The 23,526-nt window shown below is 35.2% G+C and overlaps 1 protein-coding gene and 1 long non-coding RNA gene across 3 annotated transcripts in view; one reads left to right on the forward strand and one right to left on the reverse strand.

Moving 5' to 3' along the window:
• Window positions 1–23,526, reverse strand: part of MIB1 (MIB E3 ubiquitin protein ligase 1) — a 140,059-nt gene that overhangs the window by 56,196 nt on the left and 60,337 nt on the right. For both annotated transcript variants that reach the window (XR_013486236.1, XM_078153468.1), the window contains exons 11-12: window positions 22,712–22,909; window positions 15,538–15,689 (exon numbers count right to left, since the gene is read on the reverse strand). Coding sequence is in view for 1 of the 2 variants with exons in the window: in XM_078153468.1 (XP_078009594.1) it covers window positions 15,538–15,689; window positions 22,712–22,909 (350 nt within the window). In the remaining variant the exon portion in view is untranslated. The remainder of the gene's footprint in view (window positions 1–15,537; window positions 15,690–22,711; window positions 22,910–23,526) is intronic.
• Window positions 1,905–4,033, forward strand: LOC110195782 (uncharacterized). Its single transcript, XR_002321010.2, has 4 exons — window positions 1,905–1,990; window positions 2,246–2,324; window positions 2,518–2,639; window positions 3,873–4,033. It is a non-coding gene; the product is annotated as an uncharacterized LOC110195782 (long non-coding RNA).

The raw sequence follows: 23,526 nt of genomic DNA on the forward strand, positions 1-23,526 counted from the left end.
CCACCTCCACCAGCACCACTAGTGTAGGCACAAGGGAAGCAGTTACCTACTTATTTCTATATGGTTACGGTTACCCTCTCCACCTTCTCATTTATCAACAATACTCACTAAGTGCCTATCATCTACAGATCATTGCACTAGGCACTACAGTAGAGATACCATATAGCTAGCAAGGACAGATTTTATAAATGATCCACAAACATGGTATTTCAACAATCTGGAAATCCTGAACCCCCTAAACCCTGAAAAATTTTATTCATTTATACTACACGTGTAGTTTGTTCAATTTCTGATTGAACAAATAAACAATCAGATAGCTGAAGCAACAAGGAGGTAATGTGGTACTATGGGACCCCTCAAACTATTCCAAATAAGCCTCCAACAATATAAACCAAATTGTAGTCCTGGTTCTGCTACAAAATAGCTGTTTGACCTTGGGCAAATCATTTAACCTCTGGGTTCATCTGTAAAATGAGGGGATTAAACCAGATGACCTCTAAGGTCCCTTGTAACTTGCACTAAACCTGCAAAGGCACAGTCTCAAGGGCAAATTTGTCCTATACCAAAATGAACCTAGAAAAGCGACTATGATTTTTTTTCCTGGGTTCTTCTCTTGAGTGATATTTCTGAGAAAATACTGATAAAGGAAAGATAGCAGTTGGTCTTCTAGGTTTATAGTTTGGTTGGGTTTTTTTTTTATATCATGTTGAAATGATTTTTTTTCCCCACAGGGTTATTCAATTTAATATTAGCATTCTGCCTTCTCCTGGTTAAATATGTGTGTGTCTCTGTGTGTGTGTGTGTGTGTGTGTGTGTGTGTGTGTGTGACATGATAATAAAATTCCGTATATGCTTCCAACAAGAGTTCTGTGCCATAACATAAAGTTGTGGGTTATTTGGTCTTTGCGGTAGAAGAAGCTTTAATGTTAATAAATGTTTTGTTTTGTTTTTTAAACTAAAAAGGGTCATGAAATACTTCAAACTCTTTCTGAAGAAAACAACTATTTTATATTTAAATATAACAGTGCATTTATTCACATTAAAATATATTTTGCATATACTTTGACACTCCATTTCAATGTAAATGTATACTTAGTAGACTGTTCCATGAAAAACCATTACCTGGATTTTTCTCCCCCAAAAAAAACACTGAATAAAAGCTATTTGTGAATTATAATTATCCATATTTTAATCAAGTTTAATCTCATTAGCCTCCAAAGATTTTATATGAACACAGCAATTTTTTTCCTTACCTTCGTTCTTCCCTCCTCCATTACACAAATTATTTGACTATCTTACCTATCATCTATTCAAATATAATAGAATCAAACCATATTTATTGATTGAAAAATATATGCAGGAACAGTTAACTACAACTACTCAGGCCTACAGCTTTATATTACTCTGACACTTGTCACCACCAAAAACATTCAGAATATAAAACATGTTGTGACAGTAAAGCAATATTTCTTGTTCCACATATATCTAATGTCTGTCTTGCTACTCTAGTCAAGGTGATGTTTCTTTTCTCTTTGCCTTTCTGCTCTGCAGTGCTTCTAAGTATAGTGACAGGCTTTACTAGTAACAGCGCAAGCTCAGTGAAAATCTGGGAAATATAAGTGGAAACATGAGAGACCGCTTTATTTGGCAGTGCTAAAAAAAAATTGCAGGACAAATGGCAAAGCAGTGTGTTGGGACTGCAGGATGAACAATCAATAGGCAGAAAGCAAGATAGAGGCTTCCTTAGCTTCTGGATCGACAATCGACAGCTGAGAGACTATTTTTTGCTATGGTTGACTAAATATGGTCAGGGAAGAGAGAGGCACAAGAGAGCCCGTTTGCCTGGGAGTGCATGTTTTAAATGCTTAGCTGCCTATAAAGCTGTAACAGTTTAGCTCAACCCCTCTGAGTGGGAAATATGGTTAGCCTCTGTAGTGTCCATGTGGAAGTCCTGACCTCGCTTGCAGACTTGACCTCTGGAGATAAAAAGGTAGCCTCAATACAGATCTGCCTACCCTTTAATCTTGGAAACTAAAAACAAAACAAAAGCAAAACCTCAAGCAAGAAAAGATGCAGTGTACTTTTTAAGAAGCCAGAAGAATCCAATACATTATGGTGGGGGTAGGATAATGGAAGGGGGGGGGGGATTTGGTATTGCTTGGGGGGGCGGGGAGAAAGGTATGCTTTTTTGCCTTTTAAAAATTATTAAGTAATTTCCTCTGCAACTTTTTTTCCTCTTCCGGAGTTCTTCATCTGAGAAATGAGCTAGGTTCATCTTCCTTGGACATTCTAGCATCCTTAACTTTCGGTCCAGCAAGCACAAGGTACTCATTTCTACGCAGTATTAGTAATTTGACATTCCAAGAAAGATAGCCAATGATGATTAAATTTTACTGTAGACACTAGTTTTTTTGGGAAGGAGGGGGGCGGGAGAGGTTAAGTTTTATCTATTTAAGAAGGTGAGGTACTGTATTCACCGACACTTCCCCCTTACCTCCCCCCTCCCATGTAATGAAGAGCTGAATCAGCGAATAGAGTGAACGAACACTCAGGATGAGATGGCTGCTGCTGATGGGTCTGTCTCTCTAGGTCATTACCTCTCTTCCAACTGCAAATGCTGCATGATACTAAGCTTACAGGTAACAGCATCACAAGGCCTATGTTATTCTGTACTTATAAGGATTCCTTTGACTTTCTGCATGCTTACCTATGATTTACTAGATGGTTGCTTTCAGTGATTAATTACTATCTATCTGAACACAGTTTAATTTTAGAGTTCAAGTAGAAAGCCTTAGTAGTGTAAAATAGAGGCTTTGAAAAAGTAGCCCAATATATCATGCCAGACAACTTATTTGAAAGATGTTATATCATAAGTGTAAAGGTCCTTTCCTGCCATTTATTAATTACTAAAATTAAAGGTTTATTTTTGGCAATGTCTGTGTAGTGGATCATTTTGTCACTCCAGTAAATTATAACCTATTTTCAGAGATGCTATCTCAAAAATTACTAAATGATTACTTCAAGATTCAGGACACTAAGAAATATAATCATGAGATATTTTTAAAAATGCTTATCACTGAATAGCCATAAAGACAATCTAATTTAAACTCAGAATGTGCATGCTATAATTCTAATACTGCATTGCTGTTTCTCTTTGTAGTACTGGGCTATCTACAGCTACATTCTGATTTGTTCTCTATCAGCTGCACTAGCTTTTTGTCATGGGCTGCAGGAAATCCACTTTCCCTGGCTTTTTTTTAAACTACGAAATTTCCTGTGATACTTTATTTGCAATTAAGCCTTCACTGCTATAAGAATTAAGTCTTCTCTTACTATAACTTATTTCCATGTCTGACAAATGCATGTGTTAAAAAATTGGGCTGAACCTACCCCCAAACTTTTCAGTTCTTTTAAGTTTACATACTCACACACTTGGTTTACCGTTCAATTGCTCTAGTATGTTCATCAAAGAGGTTTTTTAAAAAATGAAAGTTTTAATTGACTAGCAACTAGATAAATATTTTATATCTGATTATTAATTTTTAATCATCCTAGAAAATGGCATGAAACTTCGAATAAATAAATTTAATGACTAATAATGACAATAAAAACATTAAAGAAGCATTCAAATAAACATTACCACTTTTGACCTATGGCCTACTGGTAGCTTAAATCTTACAATAACAACTATTTCTTTTCTATTTAAACTTAGTTATTCTCTTGAAAATTTGCCCTTAAGGCATTTTGGACATATTTTATTACTTACAAATTATAAAATCTACATAAAAAAGTATTAATTGGATAACACGGGATATTTTTATTAAGATGTAGTTTATGAAAAATTTATTTTCCATTGGACTACCTGCTTTTAGAATTCAGAAGCACAAGTCATGAAAGAATTCTGCTGAGAAGACCATGATGAAACCTTTCCAATTACAGAAATATATCCTGCACAACTTCATCAAGCCAATGAATCATACAAATTTGGTCAAACCAGGATGAAGAGCAACAGATATGTTTGGAAGTGACTATGTCCAGCATCAACAACAAAGTATAGTAAGCCTTAATGCCAAATGTGCAGGTAAATGACACTAAAGTTCAGTCCTTGTGAGAAAGTAATCTGTGCAAGTAATTGCACCATTTTTGTAAATAATGAGAAAGTTCAATGTTACTCTAATGATAAAGGAATAAGGAAAATGAAACATTTCAGGTTTATCTGACAACCACCTAGACCTACTCAGAGTACATACTTCTTTATGTACCCATATGAACATACAATGCTATGGAATGTAAAGAAGTATGTATTTTTGGTAGGTGATAAACCACCAAGGGGGAAGGAACTAGACTGCGCCGGGAAAGCAAAATTTCTTTTGGAATAACCTTCATGTGGCAAATTAACCTGGCAAGAAAGAGGACATTTTTTAGTATTGCCACAATAAAATGTGAAATAAAATATTCCATTCCAAAGACACTGAATGTATTTAATGTGGAGGAAGAAAGATTTCTGTTGAGAAAAAGGTAAAGAAAAGTATGAGTATTTTGGTTCATTTTCTTCCATTTTAAAGCATGCTTTCTCATTTTAAATCCTTTTTAAAAACAAGAAAGATTCAGAGTGAGTAAGGTGACTAAAACTTGAGAGCAAAAAAAGAGAGTGTCATCTTAGCACAAAAAGAAGAAAACACAGCTTACTTTCAAATCTGGTATCTACCAATAATATTTTGATTCAACTATTACATTTTAATCAAGGTATGTCACATTAGTAAGATTTTTTTTTTGATTTGTCAAATTCTGGCATACCAAAAAAAAAAGCTTACTCAGTCAAAATTGTTAGCAAAAAACAGCTGTTGAAATCTGACCTATAGATATTTGGGGAAATTTTTCATCAAAAGGCTTTTTTTTTTTTAGTAGTTGTGACAGTCATAGCTATAGCTTCAATTCTAAAAGATTAGTGACTAACAGTGACCCTGTTTTCCCTATCTTTGCCCCCCAAAAGAAAAAGTATCTTTGGTCTTGTTGCCTTTTAAGTTTATTAGATCATTAACCAAATCCACACTTTAAAATTTTTTATTGCGTGTTTAGATGGAATAAACTGAAACGACATAAGCATAGAAAATGATAATCCAACGATTTCTAGGACACTATGCTAATTATAAGATTACTACTACCAATAGAATCTTGAATTAAAAAAAAGAATGAAGGTTTTTTGGGGAGGGGTCATTTTACTATATATCTTTGAGCTTTGTTTTATCCCAATCAATTATATTTAAGCTGAACTGGGTTAACTAATATATGGATGCCCAGCTATTCCCTATTTGCAAGGTATTATAAATTTATTTATTCATTTATTTATTTATTTATTATAAATGCGGAAGACCCACTATTTGTAGAAAATTGCAAATATAAGAAATCTAAAAAGATATTAGCATTAAAATCATCAATTGTTATGAATAAGCACTATGAGGAGGGGTTTCAATGGGAGAAAGAAATGCTACATGCCTATCAAAATGAATAAAATAAGGCGGCCATAAAATTAATGCTAGGACATCCCTTAAACAAGCAAACCCAAGTGAAACTATTTCAATTTGGATAGCTAGGAAGATCTTACCTGAGGTGTGGGATTTTGTTTGAGTTATGCTGGCTTTTTAATATTAGTGTTCTTTTTGTGTGTCAGAAGACAGAAATTTCTAAAAGTTGCCATAGTTCATTTTCTTTCTACTCATTAATGTCAATTAGTCATTGATTAGATAGACAAGATTAGTCAATCAAGCAATAGAGAAATCATAAATTACACCTATAATCTGCACAGAAAATGAAACCGACCTTGTGGTATTTGAGAGACTATAAATCTTTTAAGGGTGATTGAGGATAATCACATGTACAGAAGAAATATCAAAACTAACATATTTCAAAAATATTTTCAATAATGATTTTTTAAAGAACTAATTCCCTCAAACACAGACTAGTGTTCATCTCTTAATAACAATTTTTAAAGAATTTTATGTTACCTGATAAACACTGACCTTTAGAAGTTCCAAACAGCAACTCCATGACTTACTACTTCAACAGTGGATGGTGGTTTCTCCTATGTTCTCAAAAATCACTACTTTGTTATGATTATCCCCTTAAATTTCGTAATAAATAACCTTACAGATCAATTACTCTATACAGTTTAATTTTTATTTTTAAAAATTACTGAAAATGTACCAATGACCCACTGATCTCTTATAATCAATCTCATTTTAAGATCATATAATACTTTGAAACAAAATGAAGGCTTGTCCATTACAAAAGGTATGATTATATATTGATATTATTGCATACTAGCTCGTTAACACATCTAAGAGTATATTCAGTCATACTAAAATGTCACATCTATCACTTAGATCAGCTGTTCATTTTTAACTGAGTACACATTACACTCTGGGCATCTGCTGACACTGTTGTAACTCAAACATTTCAACTGTCTCCCTGACAGGGATAACAGATGCTGACATTATCAAATGCTGTACTATGTGTTTCTTTTTTTCCATGGCCTCTTTTTGCCCCGATATGGCCAGTATATGAAACTGAAGCAACATCCAAAAGCACACTTGAGCAGCTGGATCTACTAAGTAGTTCCCATATAACAGATAAAAATAGAAGCCCATTTTAAAGTTATCATCAGTGCTTAAGTCCAGGCAACCTGACACCTGCTCTGTTTTTATTAGAATACACGGTATAAAGAATATATTTACATAAATATCTTCAGCAACATAATACTTAGCTACCAACAGATGCAGAGTCTACTTGACAAAAGCAGTCTGCATTAATGCTTACCATGCCTCTGCTGCCTCCCCCCCACCCCAAAAGGTTCCTTAACTCCCTCTGGTCAAACAAAAGAGGAACAATAAAGAATTCTGCTAAAGCTCTGCATGACTCCTCTAACTAATAATGCCCCTTTTAGGCTGTTTTGTTGTTGTTGTTGTTTTTTATCAGGCCTTTAACTTCATATAGTAATACTTCTAAAGACAAGCTTTAATATTCTGCCCTAGCCAAGACAAATCCAAACATAAACCATGTTAGAAGAAGTTATTCTACTATTTTTAAATTGTCATCATTATGCTAACATGAAATAGTGAAATTCTAGCTTCTTATTTGCTAAGACATTATTTCTTTCATACTGAGATTTCTTTGGTCAGGGTACTCTTTCCACCAAAACTAATCACAATCCCTCTAGGCCAGGGGTCAACCTAGCAATAAGTCTCTCCAAAATTATTTAGGCTGGTCATCAGATTACAGAGTCCAAAACCAGACCGGTATGCAATGCCTCACCAGTAAGGTAGATCTGCCAGGATATGTATACATTCCACAGGCCCAGCCTTGAAAAAATCCAGGGTCACCTCCACAAGAAAATGAAGTAGCAGAAATTTTGATGAAGGTAAAAAATTAACCTTAACCAAAACTTCATTTTGCTTATGAGATGGGACTAGGTAACTTGCATTCAAAATTAGTGTATCTGTATCAAAATGAAATATAACTAATTTTGAGGAAATCAAATGATTATTTTAAGAGAAGACTAGCCAGCTGTCTGTGTAAGGTTAGCATCATTACATAAGTAATATCAGGTGAAAAATACACTGACATATATGGTAGTTCCTTTCACCCACATAGGCTCAAGCAATACTTTTAATATACACATGATCTATTTATAAACTAAAGGGCAGAGGTACTTCCTCAAGGCCACTCTCATTCTTCTCCACCCCCTTTCAGCAACTTGCTATTGGTCCTCAACAGTTTAAGACTAAAAAAAGCAATGGTGATAGAAAAGGTGTGATCTGTTGAAATCAAGAACAGTACTTATCCTCACTTCTAATATAGAGACATCAATTTTCACTGCTTAAGCAATCTGGTTTACTGCCTGAAGATTTCAATCAAGAGTGATGTGTTATTCTAATACTTTAAAAATGAGTAACTTTCTGTATTTGTAAATTATATGAAGTTGTTCAAAAGATGGACTCAGTAATAGCAACAGTGTAGCAGTCCATCCATTTCTGTTTTTCCCCTAAACAAAAGGATTCATTCAAACAGCAGTCATCTTTAAAACAGAAGTCTTTCAACTCAACTAAACAAAGCACAGATCTTGTTAATTTCTAAATCTTACAGAGGGGTCCAAGTTTGCAAAGGTTACTAACACAAAAAAACTAAACTGTTTCAAATCAAACAGCTCTAAAGCATGACAATGCTTTGCTAAAGCTGGTAAAATGGAACCAAATCACCTATTCAATGGATTTGGTCCCCTTCAACCAGCTGTAGCTATGCATTGATTACTACAAGAAAGCAAAAACTTTCAATAAAGAATATAATTAACAAATATATCCATCAACTAATTTTCAATTTGTTTGTTTTTCAGAAGATGGTTAATACAGTACAGATGTTTACAGTAACATTTGAATTTTGTATTTTATCAAACTGTATTTCAAGGTATAATATTGCTTGTAAAAAATGATTTTTATGGTAGTAAAACATGTTTATTAAAATTTTTTATGAAAATAAATGCTGACTGTTAAGTTTCTCAAATATAGCCTTTTACTTATTTATTTCATGTTTCTTGACATTAAATTTATTTCCCCTAAGATGGTAAATGGTAATGAAATGAAAGCATGCTTCGTAATAGAAAAACTAAACTTCTTTTCCATTACAGAGCAACCTGAAAATCTATAGGCACACTAAACCACCATTCAACATTACACATAGTTGAGTCTGAAACAAATTATATATTTAATATCAAATTATACGGAGAAAAAAGGTTGTATTACACGATGATTAGCACTGGACCTATGATTTCATTGTTATATGGAACTCCTCGATGAGTTCTTCTCATTCCTCTTCTTGTCAATTCAGGTTGGCACATTCTCCGCAACTTATAATCTTAAATGGTTGCCTAAAGAAAAGGTTAAACAAAATTTCTCATAGCCTACTTAGCATTAATCTGAGCATTCTGACATTGTTCGCCCCAGTTAAAATTCCCCTTGATTAAAACTGGAGTATGAGGAAAGGGAAGGGAAAGAGGAACTTAGAATACAGCATACCTAGTTAGGAACTGTAGTAGACTAGAAAAAACACAGGAAGGAGTAGGAGTCATTTAGTCCTGAGTGATCTTGGAAAAACTGCTCACTCCTGAGGGTGAATGTGTCTTTCTCCATAAAATGAGGTTAGGCTGGATTATTTAAGACCTCCAAAATATTCTAATCAACTATAAAATGCAAATAATTTACAAAATCTACTATTGTCCAAACTGATAAGAATGTACTTCAGCCCTATTTCAAGTACAGATCTGGTTCTAGGAATAACGATAAATTTCTTTTTCCAAAGAGAGTTTTGAAAACAATCACTATTTCAAACCCATACCTATTTCATTAAACACATTTTACAAAGAAAAATACAGAAAACTGTTTTACCTACAGAACTCTCCCCTAACAATTATTTCTACTTTGAAATAGCAATTACTGAAAGTAGCAGAGACACAACGTAACATATCCTTCTCCAGACAGCCAAAGGACTAAAGAGTAGCAAGCTACTTAAAGCTGGGAGGGAAGAAAGAAGTGGAAAACTAGTGAATCCTTATTCAAGTACTCCAATCCAACTGAATTTCATTATCTCAGCTTCCCTTTGCCTAAAGGGACAAAGGGCTATTAAGTTTCCTCCAAACATCTTTCTGTTCATTCCTGACAGCCCTGCTTACCACCATACCACCCCACAACCCTGTTCAGTAGTCTGTGTAGTCCTTCACCTGGTACAAAGGTACTTAAGTTCCATGTGTGATGAGAAGGGAAAGGCTATAAACATAACTTTTCAATCATTTACAAATTTTCTGTTTTTCTCTTTCACACAAAGACCTTGAGTTTCACTCTAGGCAAGAAGGAATTTCTTAAGAAAAGGATATAAATTCTAAGTACTCTCTAGTCCATCTAACTTTGCCACTCTCTTGTATAAAAACTCTGGGTAATAACTACTTAATAAATGGAAGCAAGTATTTCAAAGATTAATGAAGGTTAGTAAAAAGTAGGCAGCCTCCAGATGCTCACATAACCTTTTCATTTATCTATTCCCATCACTTTGTAGTGAAAAACACTGGAAAAAAGGGAAGATGTGGAGGACATGTGAGTAATCTGACATTGCCCTCAGTTTACAAGGCCTCTTCAATTGATAGCTGATGAAAACAGCCCTATCTGAATGCCATACTTTTGTTTACAAGATACAGAGCTCAGAGTGCTTTGAGTTAGGTAAACACATAGCACAATAATGTCTTCAAGGGCTCACATCTGAATGGCATATCTACACATACAACAATAGCAAGTATATCAGCTTCATTTCCTTTCTCAGGTATTTTTCTAATGCTAGCTAAGCTGCTTATAGATCATAAATGTACCAAACATCAGTTAAAGCCCCTAGTGAGACAGATTACCTAAGGAGAAAAAAAAGCCTTTAACATAAAGAAGACTCAAGTTTAAGACTCAAGTTCTTACAGCTAAATTATTATAAAAATAATTATATTCACTCTTTAGTAGATCCATTACTAGCAATAAAAAAAAGTTAAATAAAAACAGTAACTTTGTGGAGACAGGAAAGAGAATGCCTATAAGTTTGGTTGGCAATTCAGCTAAGTCTTAACACATGTCTTTCGGTGACTAGTAAGAATTCTTGGCTAGATTCCAATCTGACAAATGAAGAAACTACTGGTAACATCATTTACCTTTAGGACTGAAACACATGATTTTTTTTAAAGGCAGGGGACTCTAGAGAAAAAGAATCTTTATAAATAGCAGATTAAAATAATGAAAGACAGGTATAATTGATAGCACATTGCTTGCCTTCTCAATAGGTGAAGGAGGGGCTGGAGGGAGGGAAAGAATTTGGAACTCAAACTTTTTTAAAAAGAATGTTAAAAAGAAGAAAAGAAAAAGTAAGGAAAAGAGGCAGCCATGACATAGTAAATAAGGAGTTGGCTTCAGAGTCAGAGACCCTGAGTTATTCTGATACATACTGCCAACATGTGATCCTGGACAAGTCACAATTTCTAAACAACCCAGGATATTCTCTAGAGTTTGGCAAGGCAGGTGCCAATCCAAACTGGTAGAGGTAGTTTCCTCATCATCAGTTCCTTACACTAATGAAATCAAAGATCTGGTTCAAAAAAAAAAGTAATTTTCTATACAATTTTTATCCAAGTTTCTAAATAGCTATGTGTAATTCCTACATCAGAATATTTTAAAATGCCAACATATGAAGCAAACTGCTCAGCGCCTATCCAATTCAAAATTCCTATTTTTCTTTCCCGAAGTAATATAGGGAATGAATTTGTAACAAAAAACAAAATTATCTTGCTAATAGGTGGTAAGCTGCTTACTTGCTAACTACCAGACAAATAACAAAGATTTTGCAATAGACTTAGATCATGAAAACCTGAATCCAAATTCCACCTCAGACACTGAAAACCCATTTAACTTCTTTCAGGCTCAGTTTCTTCATTTGTAAAAGGAGGATATTGTGAGAATCTGGTAACATATGTAAAACATTTTGCAAACCTTAAAACATTATATACATGTCAGCCATTTTAAAATAATGTTTATTGCTATTATTATTATTATTACTAAGGCCTGTCTGAATATAATCTATGGCAGGGGTTGGCAAACTAAGGCCAATTTGGTCCACAGCCTATTTCTCTATACAGCGCAAAAAGCAGAGAATGGTTTTTGAATTTTAAAATGCAGTTTTAATGTATTTAAAGGTAGTAGATTTGTCCCTTGGGCTGCATGTTGTTTGCCCTGTTTTATGTTATCACCAAGCATTTTGCTTCTATTGCAGACTGACAGCTGCTAATCTAGAAATATTTTTTTTAAAAAGATAAGACATCCATATCTTCAGGAAAATGTTGGCAGATTATGAATTTCTCATTTTCAAGAGGAACAGCTAAATATATATTCCATCACATTTCAGGTAGGAAGTAATCATATTCTGACAGGTCAAGGAAAAAAAGAACACAAGAAAGGGTATGGGCTGATATCCTAGTTAAAATTCGTTTGACTCTTAAATTTTGGAAACTTTCAAAAATTTTTTTAGTATTACAATGAGAATTTTAAAATGTGTATCTTCCTAAAAGTTACGTTAATTTCAATCAGGGATCTTTGTGAATACCTAGTAGTTTAGTGTGGAAAAAAAACATTTTGCTTCAAGTGTAAAACATAAAATAGCACAAATTCTAATAATCACAAAATTAAGATCAACATATTGATTAGGGAATGGCTAAAAAAATTGGTACATGAAGTAATGGAAAATTCAGAGAAGAATGGGAATAAAACCAACTGACATAAAGTGAAGCAAGCAGATATTTTCTGGCATTTCCTATGCCCAAAATACAATTTTCCTAAAATGAAAAATCAATCAAATTCTTCCTACTCTGGCTTTATTCAATACTCATTATCTTCATGGTTCAGTAAGGAAAAGAAATGACAAGTTTTAAGACATGAAACTTAGATTTTATTAAAGATGCATCAAGTTAAGAAGCAAGCTTAGAATTAGAGCAGACAGATTTTCAAGACTGTTTCTCTATGAGCAAATCAATCCATGATTCTTTCCCAGCAACTACAGGAAATGTATGAAGCAGATAGGGATATATACTGTCTCTTCAAATGAAACACTGCCAAGTCCAGATAGTAGAGGTATTTTTTTGTTGTCATTAAAATAGCAGAGTACAGAAGACGTAGGTTTGTTTGTATATTGGATTTATCACCTATACAACTGGACAAATTACTTTATGTCTCTGGGCTTCAGATTCCTCATCTATAAAGTGACAGCATTGGACTAGATGACCTCTACAATCCTATGATCTATCATCAGTAGTTGCTGGGCTAAGAGTGCTGTATGCCTGAAAATCCTTAGAAGTAAATCCTAAAGAGTTAGGCAGAGGCAAAAGCTATGGAAGAAGTCAATATTTCTTCCTTTGTATAGGATTAGAATTAGAGTGGTCTTTTCTCTGCATTATCACTCCTTATATTTATTAAGCACTTACTATACACCAGGCACTGTACTAAGCACTGGAGAAACAAAGGAAGGGGGGAAAATAGTCTCTTCTCTCACAAAGTTCACTCACAGTCTAAAGAAAGAGATAACATGCAAAAAACTATATATAAACACAATATGTACAGCATAAATTGGGGGTAACCTCAGGAAGGCACTAAGATTTAGGAATGCTGGGAAAGGCTTTTTAGCCAAAGGTAGGACTTTGGTTGAGCCTTTAAAGAAGCAAGGGAGGCAGAAATGAGGACAGAGAGCATCCCAGGCAAAAAGAGACATCTATAGTGAAAATTATCAAAGTCAGGAGATCCTTGTGCGTGCAAGGACAGCCAGGAAGACAGTATTCCTTGGACACCAGAATACATGAAGGGGAATAAGTGAAAGAAGACTAGAAACATAGGAAGGGGGCCAGATTATGAAAAGCTCTGAAAGTCTAACACAGGATTTCATATTTGATACTGGAAGTAGTAAGAGGCCTCTGGAGTTTACTGAATAAGGGAGTGATATGGTCAGAATTCCATTTTAGGGAGATCAATTTGACAGCTGAGTAAAAGATGCATTGGAGCAGGGAGAGAAATGAGGCAGGAAAAACAACCAGTAGGCTGTTGCAATAATTTAAACACTGAGGAAATGACCAGGGTGGCTGCCATGTCAGAGGTGAGAAGCAGGTCTAGGCGTGTAGTAACATATATACTCAAAAATCACTAATAAGCATTTTACATCTGAGGAATCTCTCTGAAACCTAAGACAGCATTTCCCAATGTCCTTCTTATATTTTACTATTGCATTTATTCAATGAAATAAAACTTGTTTTCAATTCCAAAAATTAGAGCTTTTGATAATTTATGCTGGAGTCTCCTAAGTAAAGTTCAAATTTCTCAGCTTGGCATTTAATTCAATTCAATAACTATTTATCAAGAAAGTATTTTAGATGCTGTTGGAGATAAGAGAAACAAAAGCAAAACAGTCTCTTCCTTCAAGGAGCCTGCATTCCAATGGAGAGTTGGGGGAATGACAACAAAGGGAATCTTATCTAGGGATCTTGGGAGAAAAAAGGTCCTTCTTAAGAGTGGTTTCTTCCATTAATTTTTAAAATAACTCTTCAGACACAGACACTTTAACCAAAAAGGATGCAACTTGGTGGTACAGTGGATCAAGGGCTAGATCTGAAGGCACCTAACTAGCTATGTGATCCTAGGCAAGTAATTTAACCTCTGTCTGCCTCTTTTTCCTCATTTGTAAAATGGGGATGATAATAATAAGCACTTATCTCTCAGGGTTGTTGTGAGGGTAAAATGAAATAATATTTGTCAATCACTTTGCAAACTATAGACCACTTTTTATGATGATGATGATAAAGCTACTCCAACCTCCACGTTATATACACTTATCACTGATTTTGTATTTTATCCATGAGTCAACAGGAAGCTAAAGAAGGTTTCTGGGCAGGCTAGTGACAAAGTAAAATATGTTTATCAGGAGATTTTGGCATCTATGTGGTATGTAGATCAGAAAGGGAAGAGACTGGAAACAGGAAGATCAATTAGGATACTATTAAAATACTCCATGACAGACCTGACTAGGAACCAAAATACAATAGTAGCTTTAGGAGTGGAGCGGAGACAAATGTAGGAGATAGTGCAGAGTCAGAAGGACTTGGCAACTGACTAAATAAGGATGACTCCAAAGATCTGGGAAAATGAGAAAGTGGCAGTGACACTTGTGGAAATGGGGAAATTTTTAAAAAGAAGAGGTTTGTGGTTTGTTTAGTATCTGTTCATTTGGTACCATGAAAAAAACAAAATGCACACTAAAACAGTTTCACTTGCAAACATTTGCCTAATAGCTGTCTTCGCAAGAGATGTCAACTAGTAATATACATCAATTTCCCCTCTCTTGTAACCATTCGTTTTGTTATACATTTATCTAATGTAATTAGAACACATTCTCTGTAACCTTTAAACAAAGGTTAGGATAACAGGGCAATAAGTATTTAACTACCATTTACAAGAACTAGGCAGTTTTCTCAACATATGATAGCTATCATCAGAGTTAAGCAAACTGATCTCACAAAAACACAAAATTCAAAATATGATTTGCTTCAAATAAACTTATTCTAAATAAAGGCACTATATATTTTTACAGACAGGTTTTTATGTTCTTAATTTACTTCACAATAGCTTTGTTAGGATAACAACCAAAAGAAAAAGGTTACACAAAAGAAACAAAGTTATTAAATAAGTATAATTATAATAAATGTCTGAATGATTATTTAACAAATAATCTAGTCAAGTCTCATAATCACCACTACCAAGATTTGAGGTAGACACTTTAAGTAATCTATAGTTATTTTAACAGTAGCCATACCCTAATAAATCAAAAAATTCAAGTACATATACTCTGTGTGTGTGTGTGTGTGTGTGTGTGTGTGTGTGTAAAAAATATATAACATAACCAAAAAGAGGTTAAACATCACATCTTTACCTGGGGTTTCCTCGTAGTGCAGCATGGTGTAGAGCATTAAATCCATTGTTGTTTGTGATTGTAACATCTGCCCCAGCTTCTAGAAGGACTGCAAGGATATCATCACGTTTTTTACTTATTGCATCATGGAGGGGTGTATCACCTTCAGAATCCTTAATAGATAAATTTTTTAAAGGGTTACTGATCAACTTACAATCCTGTACTTAATGACTTCAAAATATTATGACTATGAGACAAAACTAATAAAAAACATGAAAAGATCATATTCCATCTGTCATTAATGTGATAGTTTTAATATACAGTGTAGAAATTTTTTTTAAGTTCCAGATAGATACTTTACCTTACAAAAAATTATACTTCACCTCACAAAAAATCATACTTCATTAATAACAGGCAGTCATAATTAGTAGAAGTATTATACTGCAGAAAGGCAAAACAATGAAAAAAGAATCAAGAAGAAATGAAACAAGCTCGAGTGATACAACTTAATCAATAGCAAAATATGAAATGGAAAGTCTTCCTGAAAAAAATTAGCAATAAGAAAATGGACCAACCAACAACAGTATTTTCCCCTATCTGTATGTACTACCTTTAAAATCTCTTATCAAATGAGTACCTGCTCTTGGCCCTACTAGCACTGACCTAAATCTCCTTCATTAATTCACCTTTGATAGTCTGTTGTTACCCCTCTTCCAAAGGCTAACTAAGGACAGTATCACAGATCCAGAGCTGGAAGGGACTTCATAAGCCATCTAATTTAACCCCCATATTTTAGAGGTGAGGACACTGAGGTGATGGGAGGGGTGGGAAGAGGGAAGGTAGGGCACTATTGACTCGCCTAGGGTCACTACCCTTATATGTATAGTAAGCATCAGGATGAATTTGGTGCCCCAGTACTCTGACTACAAAACAAATGCTCTTTCGACTGTACAGTATACTCTCCTATTATGTGGACCTTGTTATGCAAACTATGGTATCTCTATCCTAATGGTGCATTTACCCATATTCAATTCAATGAATATTTATTAAGCTCCTATTACATGTCAACACAGTTTGAGACTCTAAGTATGCAAAGATGAAAAGCAACATAAGAAGCCAACAATCTAATACAGAGACAAATAACATTCTATAAATCAGAATAGAAGTACAAAAGAAGTCAAAAAGTATGGCATGAGAATCCTCTCATGTTCTGCTGTGTACGTGGCAATGTTGTTTTTTTTTCCTTTTCTCACTTCGTATTTAAGCTTAAAATAAATTTTAATTTACAAAAAGAAAAAAGCATGGCATCAGAGAGAAGTAAGGAACTACTGCTTCTAGCTAGAGGGCACAAGAAAGGCTTGGCACTGGTACCTGAGCTGGGTCTTGAAGTGACAGAAGAATTTTAAAGGCAAGAGACTGAGGGCAGGGGAAGGAGGTGTGGAAAATGTCTTGCACAAATGTACAGATCATGGGATTTTAGAGCTGGAAGAGATGTTAAAGGTTATCAAGTCTAATTCTCTAGTTTTACTGTTGGGGAAGCTCAAGTAGAAAGTTATAGTAGTGAGTTTAGCTAGAAGGCAGAACAAAAAGTTTTTCAATTCAATTCAAATGAAATTGAAGCACCTACTAGTATAGAACATTGTTAGACAACAGAGACACAAAGACATACACAAACAGTTCCTACCCTTAAGCAGCTACTGGAAGAGATGCAGTATGTACAAAAATAATTCAAAATATTTTAAGGCAGAAGATAGATAACATTAACAATGAGGGGATATGGGAAAGCTTCATGGAAAAGGTCTAAGCCTCAGGAAAGGAGACAGTAGAATGGAAGGGCAAAGCAAGTTATTCCTATGACCCAGGCAAAAGGTGATATTAGAATAGGAGAAGGAGACATATATAAGACAAATTGTGGAGACAGAATTGACAAGATTTGACAACTGACTGGATACTGAAATCATGGGAGAGACAAGAGTCAAGTTTGACTCCAAAAGTTACAAACATGGGTAACTGGGATGGATTAAAATAAATGCGGAAATTTGAAGAATGGGTAGCTTTAAGGGGAAAGATAACTAGTTCTGTTTTGAACACGGTTAATGTAAGCTGCTGACAGGATATCTAGGTAGAAATGCCCAGCATGTAGTGAGTTGGTGATAAAGCATCGAAACCCAATAAAAAAGATTAAGGCTTGGACATATGGGGCTGAGAGTCATCTGGATGAAGGTAATAATTGAGAATGATCATATCAGAGTATTAGAAAAACTATTTTTCCAGGAGCATGAAAAAAATACACCACAGGGGGTAAGAGGCTGTCTGTAGAAAGATCATGTTACAGGCTATGAAGGTAGTTGAAGTGAGAGGCAATAAAAGTGTAAAACAAGGAGGAAGATGGAAGGGAAAGGACAGGTGCAAGATAATGTGGAAGAAAAATCTAAAAGACTTGGAAAATGATTGAGGGTACAGAAAGAAAAAAGATGAACAATATTTATAAGTACTGAGCTAAGCTAGATGACTGGGAAAATGGTGTTATCTGGGCAGGAGCTGCAGATGGACAATGAGTAGGGCCCAGAATTTAAACACTTAAATTAGCAGAAATGGAGACAAATAAAACCTAGACAATATTCAGTATTTTTAATCATCCTAGACTGCTCACTGACGCAAAAGGTCCCATATAACATCAATTTTCTCTCCCTGAGGTTAATATAGCTCTGAAGCAAGGAACACTGTAATAGCTGAAATTTGTATTTAAATTACAAATAACCCAAAGGTCGAAGGAAAGGCAATGGTAAACTTAGGCAGACTATAGCATGTTGTTGCCAAGAATGACCAAGTAAAAGATGTGGCGTAAAAGACAATCACTGAGAATATGACTATAGGGTTTGCCTTGGAGTCAAGATGATGTGGGATCAAGTACCACCTCTGACATACAATGACTGTGACCCTGGAAAAGTCACTTAACCTTGTTAATACTCTAAGTAACTTTCTTCTTTTTTACATTTAGAGGTATCTATTATTCATGTCTCTGCTAGGGTCTTGTAGGCCCAAAACAGCAGCCAGAGACTTGCAGTGACCTAAATCAGGCCTTAGGAAAGAGGTCGCCAAAGCCCAGAAGGTACGGCCCGGCTCTATACCACAACGAACCCTAAATTCAGGGCTTTAACCTAGCAGCAGCCAGGACCACTGCAGCACCTTTGTTTCAGAAGGTTCATTCAACTTCAATCCCCCTCTAGCCTTTTCCTGCAGGCACCCCTTTTTGCTGGTTTAGTAGTAGGGGAAAGAAGTTTTGGTACTCGTGTTCAACTGTGACCAACTGAGACTTGACTGCCCTCAATACCAGTGGCCACCAGTCTCTCCCCAAGGTCTCACAACTGTGTTTAGAGGACAACAATGATTTTACTCCCATTCCTGAGTCCTGGCAGAAAAGAAAATCTTCGTCAAGGAAATAAAGTCTCTTCCATTTTTTCTCCTTCTTCCTGGAGGTCAGGAACCACTGAGTCCTTCCCCTTTTCTTTCCATTTTCTCAGCAGGTTGGAGGATGAAGCTTATGATGAAGGTATGAACCAATCTTGGAGAGTGGTTAAATTCTTTGGTACCAACCACTGGTCTTAGGAAAGACTGCATCCATGCTGGGGAATGTGTACACACTCTATTATTCACTGGAAGAGAGGTCACTGCCCCTGGGCTGAGTAAGAGTTTGCTTAGAGAGACAAGAAGGGCTCAGTAACCCTGGAATAATGGGTAGTGGGCAGGGAAGGTTGGGTATATGTGTTATTTATTCTTATTTTTATTAATAAGGAAAGTCTTTAGATATTTCTTCAGCCCTAGCTGCTCAAAGCGGAAGCAAGAGAAAGCTCAGGATATGGAGCGTGTGTACATGTGTGTTCTTCTGTATATATGTGTGTATGGCACGTTTTGGCTTTGATTATATGAGTAAAGTTAAATATATTTGTGTGTATGAGGATAAGTGCATGTGGGCAGAACTCAGAGAAACTGCAAGGCCACAGACTCCACCACTTTATTCTTTCAGAATTCATGAACAAACTGTCTTTTCTAATGACCCTGATCAGAGATGTAGAAGAAGTTATTTCCAGATTCTCTATGGTCTTTCCCAATCCACCAGCCAGTCAACTACAACTCCTACTCAATCTCCAGGACAGGGATTTGAGAGGCCTACCCTATCTGATCCTTGAATCGGCTTCTTCTTCCCTCCCATTTAAACAGGATGAAATATTGAATAAAGCCTACTGGGAAAGTTCTGAGCCAGCTGTCTGTGACAAAGTACATGCCAAACACAAAGGATAAGAGTTTACTAGAGTTAATGGAGGTGCATGTGCCTCCAAACAACTTTCAAAGACTATAAGTGGCAGAGAAGGTGCTGACCTACATTGGTAAAGGAATTTCCTCACCACGGGGTTCCCTATACCAATGAAATCATAGGGTCAATCCATATGCATATATGTATATATGCCTATATTCCAGTTTTTCTTGAAGGAGGTTCATCTTAATTCATCAAGCTTAAGATACATTCTTTTACCAGGTAGAAAAGTCAATAGGTGATTATTTACATAATCTCACACACACACACACAAAACTAGAAAGGGAAGTCGACCAATGTTGCATTCTTCGTTTGTAAGATGGTAATAATAGCACCCTTAATGCCCACCTCATATAGCTGTTGTGAAGATGGTATATATAAACTATTTTGTAAACCTTAAAAAGTTATATAAATGTCTGCTGTTATTTATGGAAAAACAAGAACCTATAGAATAAGAATGGTTAAAAGTTTTATCAGTGGAAGAAAACACCTTCACCAATGATGTCACAGCATGTCACAGCACATATTCCTCACCAAGCTCTCCCTTTCTCTTGCAATCTATCTTGCTCTCTTATATCAGAGACATGGGAAGTAACAGGTGGCCCCCAGGCACTATGGAACAGGGTTTTTGGGGTTGAGGCTCTGTTATTCCCCAGAGAAATGAACAGTGAGTTCCTGAGGGCCATGCCATAGCAATACCCAGCAGAAAACTTCTATGCCTAATCATTATAAACTTAGGAACACAAAAATAGTTTTTCTCACTCACTATGATTACTACTTTGGTATTCCTACAATGTAGTCTGGTGGTTCAAGAGGGCTAACAAGCAGGGTCTCAGACTGATGTCATCAGCTAACACTGGTGATAGAACCAGACCATGTACCCAGGCAAGATCCCTTAAATAATATTGTTTATTCAAGCCCTACTCATTCTAGTGACTCACATTCTTCCTTTCTTCTATCCCTGTCCTGCCTTACTCCCAGAGAAATTCAAGGTTACTAGGAAAAGGAAAATACTTTGAATAGCTAATTAGAGTGTTGGACTTGGAGTCTGCAAGACCTAAGTTCAAATTCTGCTTCATCTACTTACTAGCTGTATGGTCCTGGGCTAGTCATTTACCCTCTCTGGGTTTCATTTGTAAAATAGGGATAACAACAGCAACTACCTTACAGAGCTATTGTAAGGAACAAATGAAATAATATTTGTAAAGAGTTTTATAAATCCTAAAGCTCAATATAAATTAGCTATTATTATTATTCCAAGTGTTTAGAGTTATAATATTATATGTTCAGTTGGTATTTTGACATTTCGGGATGGGGAAACTGAACTCCTCCATTAAATGATCTCTTAAGTTTGACAAATTAAGATGAACCCTCTAAAGCACACAGGTAGGCAGTGCAGTGCATATATATTGCTAGGAGTCAGGAAGACCTGACTTCAAACCTGGGTTTACTTACAGGCTGATTGGCCCTTGGCAAGTCACTTAACCTTTGTTTGCCCCAGTTTCCTCAACTGTAAAATGGGGATAATAACAGCACCTACCTCACATGGTATTTGTGAAGACGAAAAAGGTATTTGTAAAACACGCAACACTGTTGCCTGGCACAAAGTAGTCTCTCTAAAAATGCTTATTTCTTTCCCCTTCTCTTTAAAAAACAGCAAAAATAACAACAAAACAACATAGGGTAAATCCCTATGACATAAGACAGTCCAAAAAACTGATTTTCTTTTCCATGTGCTTACCAAAGAAATAGAAAACAAGAACCAAACTAGAACTGCCAATTTGGCAATTTTACTTATATAGCTAGAAATAAAAGTCAAAGGAAGGAAGCTTATGCATTTTATAAGAATATGAATTTTAGTTAAGGTCTGAATCTGAAAAAGGCAATGAAAATACAAAAAGATTCACTGAAAATGAGAAAAGAATCAGAAGGAAAAAAATTAATTCTTACTAGTCCTTTCTCTTTAGACGGATAAATTCCTACTATGTAAACAATGAGCAGAGGGTGTGATGCTATAAAAAGAACAACCAACAGCTGAAGAGATTTTATAAGAAAAAACTAAATACAAATAGTCTGATTAGGAAAGTTCACTGCTCAATTTGATCTGCTTACAGGGAGTGAGTTTTATTTGGGATTTTTAATGCATCACCAATTGGAGGATAGATACAGACACGTTCACTGGTCCTCAATGGGTCTCAGCGATTCAGAAAGAATCCATCGCCCAACCTGCTAGGTTGGGGGCCATCCTTTAATAAAAGAGCTATAAAAAGACAGCTAATAAACGGTTTTTATCTTTTTCCTTTTCCTGAACACAAGAGAATGAACTTTAATCCCCAGGAAGTTCCTATGCATTGTCATAGTAGCCCAAGGACTAAGGCATCTCAAAACCAGAGTTAGTAACAGCCAGAAATGATAGAGAATAATTATATGTTGCTGGACCAAAAACCTTTATACTCTGGGTACTATGGGAAGGCAATGACAGAGGCATATATGTACTCCACCATGAAGAAAGATCCAAGTACTAAGAGATCCTGAATTCATTTTCATAATTCACATTATTAATCGAAATAAGAAGTAGGGCTGATAGAAGACACAAGGTTTTAAGTACTTTTCAAAAAATCTCAGCAAGCCTACTCTATACCTTCTGCTAATATATCCTAAGAGAAACATTATATTCTAAGACAGAGAAATACTATATTCTAAGACAAACTATTTGCAATTTTATTATGTATTCCTTAATATTTTCCATTTCACACGTTTTAAAGCTTTATAGAGATAAATCTTATAAGAACTGAATACATTATTTACTACTAGAATATAAGATAATCACTTTATGAATATCTTAACATATCTAAGGAAATGTTTTAAAACCCATCTTACTTGAAGACTTGGATGACAGCCAAAGTCCAGTAACGTCTTCACAACTTGAAGGTGACCTTTATTCACAGCAATATGAAGTGGAGTCTGTCTTCGTTTATTTCGAGCATTCAAATCAGCACTACCTCTGTGTAGCACTTCTATGACAGCACCTTCATCTCCGAAAGCTGCATGGTGAACAGCTCTATCTCCATCTTTATCCTAAACATTAAAAAATAAATATGTTTACATTAGGCAAACATTTTTACAAAGCAAAATAATTAAAATTTGCTAAAGAGTAAGCCAATAATGGCTTGTGAATGAAAATGAAGTGTCCTCATGTCCTAAACTGGATTCTAACTTCGATAATTAAATTTCAAAAATAAAAAGGGTGACTAGAGACAGACTAGAGACAGACACTAGTAAAAGGCTACATCTTTTTTTATAAAGCATAAAAACAATGCCTTATTTTTTCCTGCCTACTTTAGGCATTTTGGGATATAAGTCTTGATAACATGTCATAGCAAAACCCCCAAAGAATCATGTTTCTAAATGCTGTCCTAATGATTTTAGATACATTCAGGAAAAAATGAACATTATTGTGTGAAGAGATGAAGTGATAAAAGGCATTTAAAAAAAAAAACCTTTTAAAAGCACTAAATACCATGCCATCTATCATACGATTTTAGTGGGAAAATATGAATAATATCTCATATTAAATAATAACAAAAAGCTGAATATAAATTAAAAATTTTAAAGTACAGTACAGAAACTTTAAAAATCCAATGAACCCTTTTGTAAAGTAGAATCATTCTACAATGAACTTGCAAGCTCAAAGT

Source organism: Phascolarctos cinereus, unplaced genomic scaffold, assembly GCF_003287225.1.
Source record: "Phascolarctos cinereus isolate Bilbo 61053 unplaced genomic scaffold, phaCin_HiC Scaffold_4;HRSCAF=312, whole genome shotgun sequence".
Classification (NCBI taxonomy): domain Eukaryota; kingdom Metazoa; phylum Chordata; class Mammalia; order Diprotodontia; family Phascolarctidae; genus Phascolarctos; species Phascolarctos cinereus.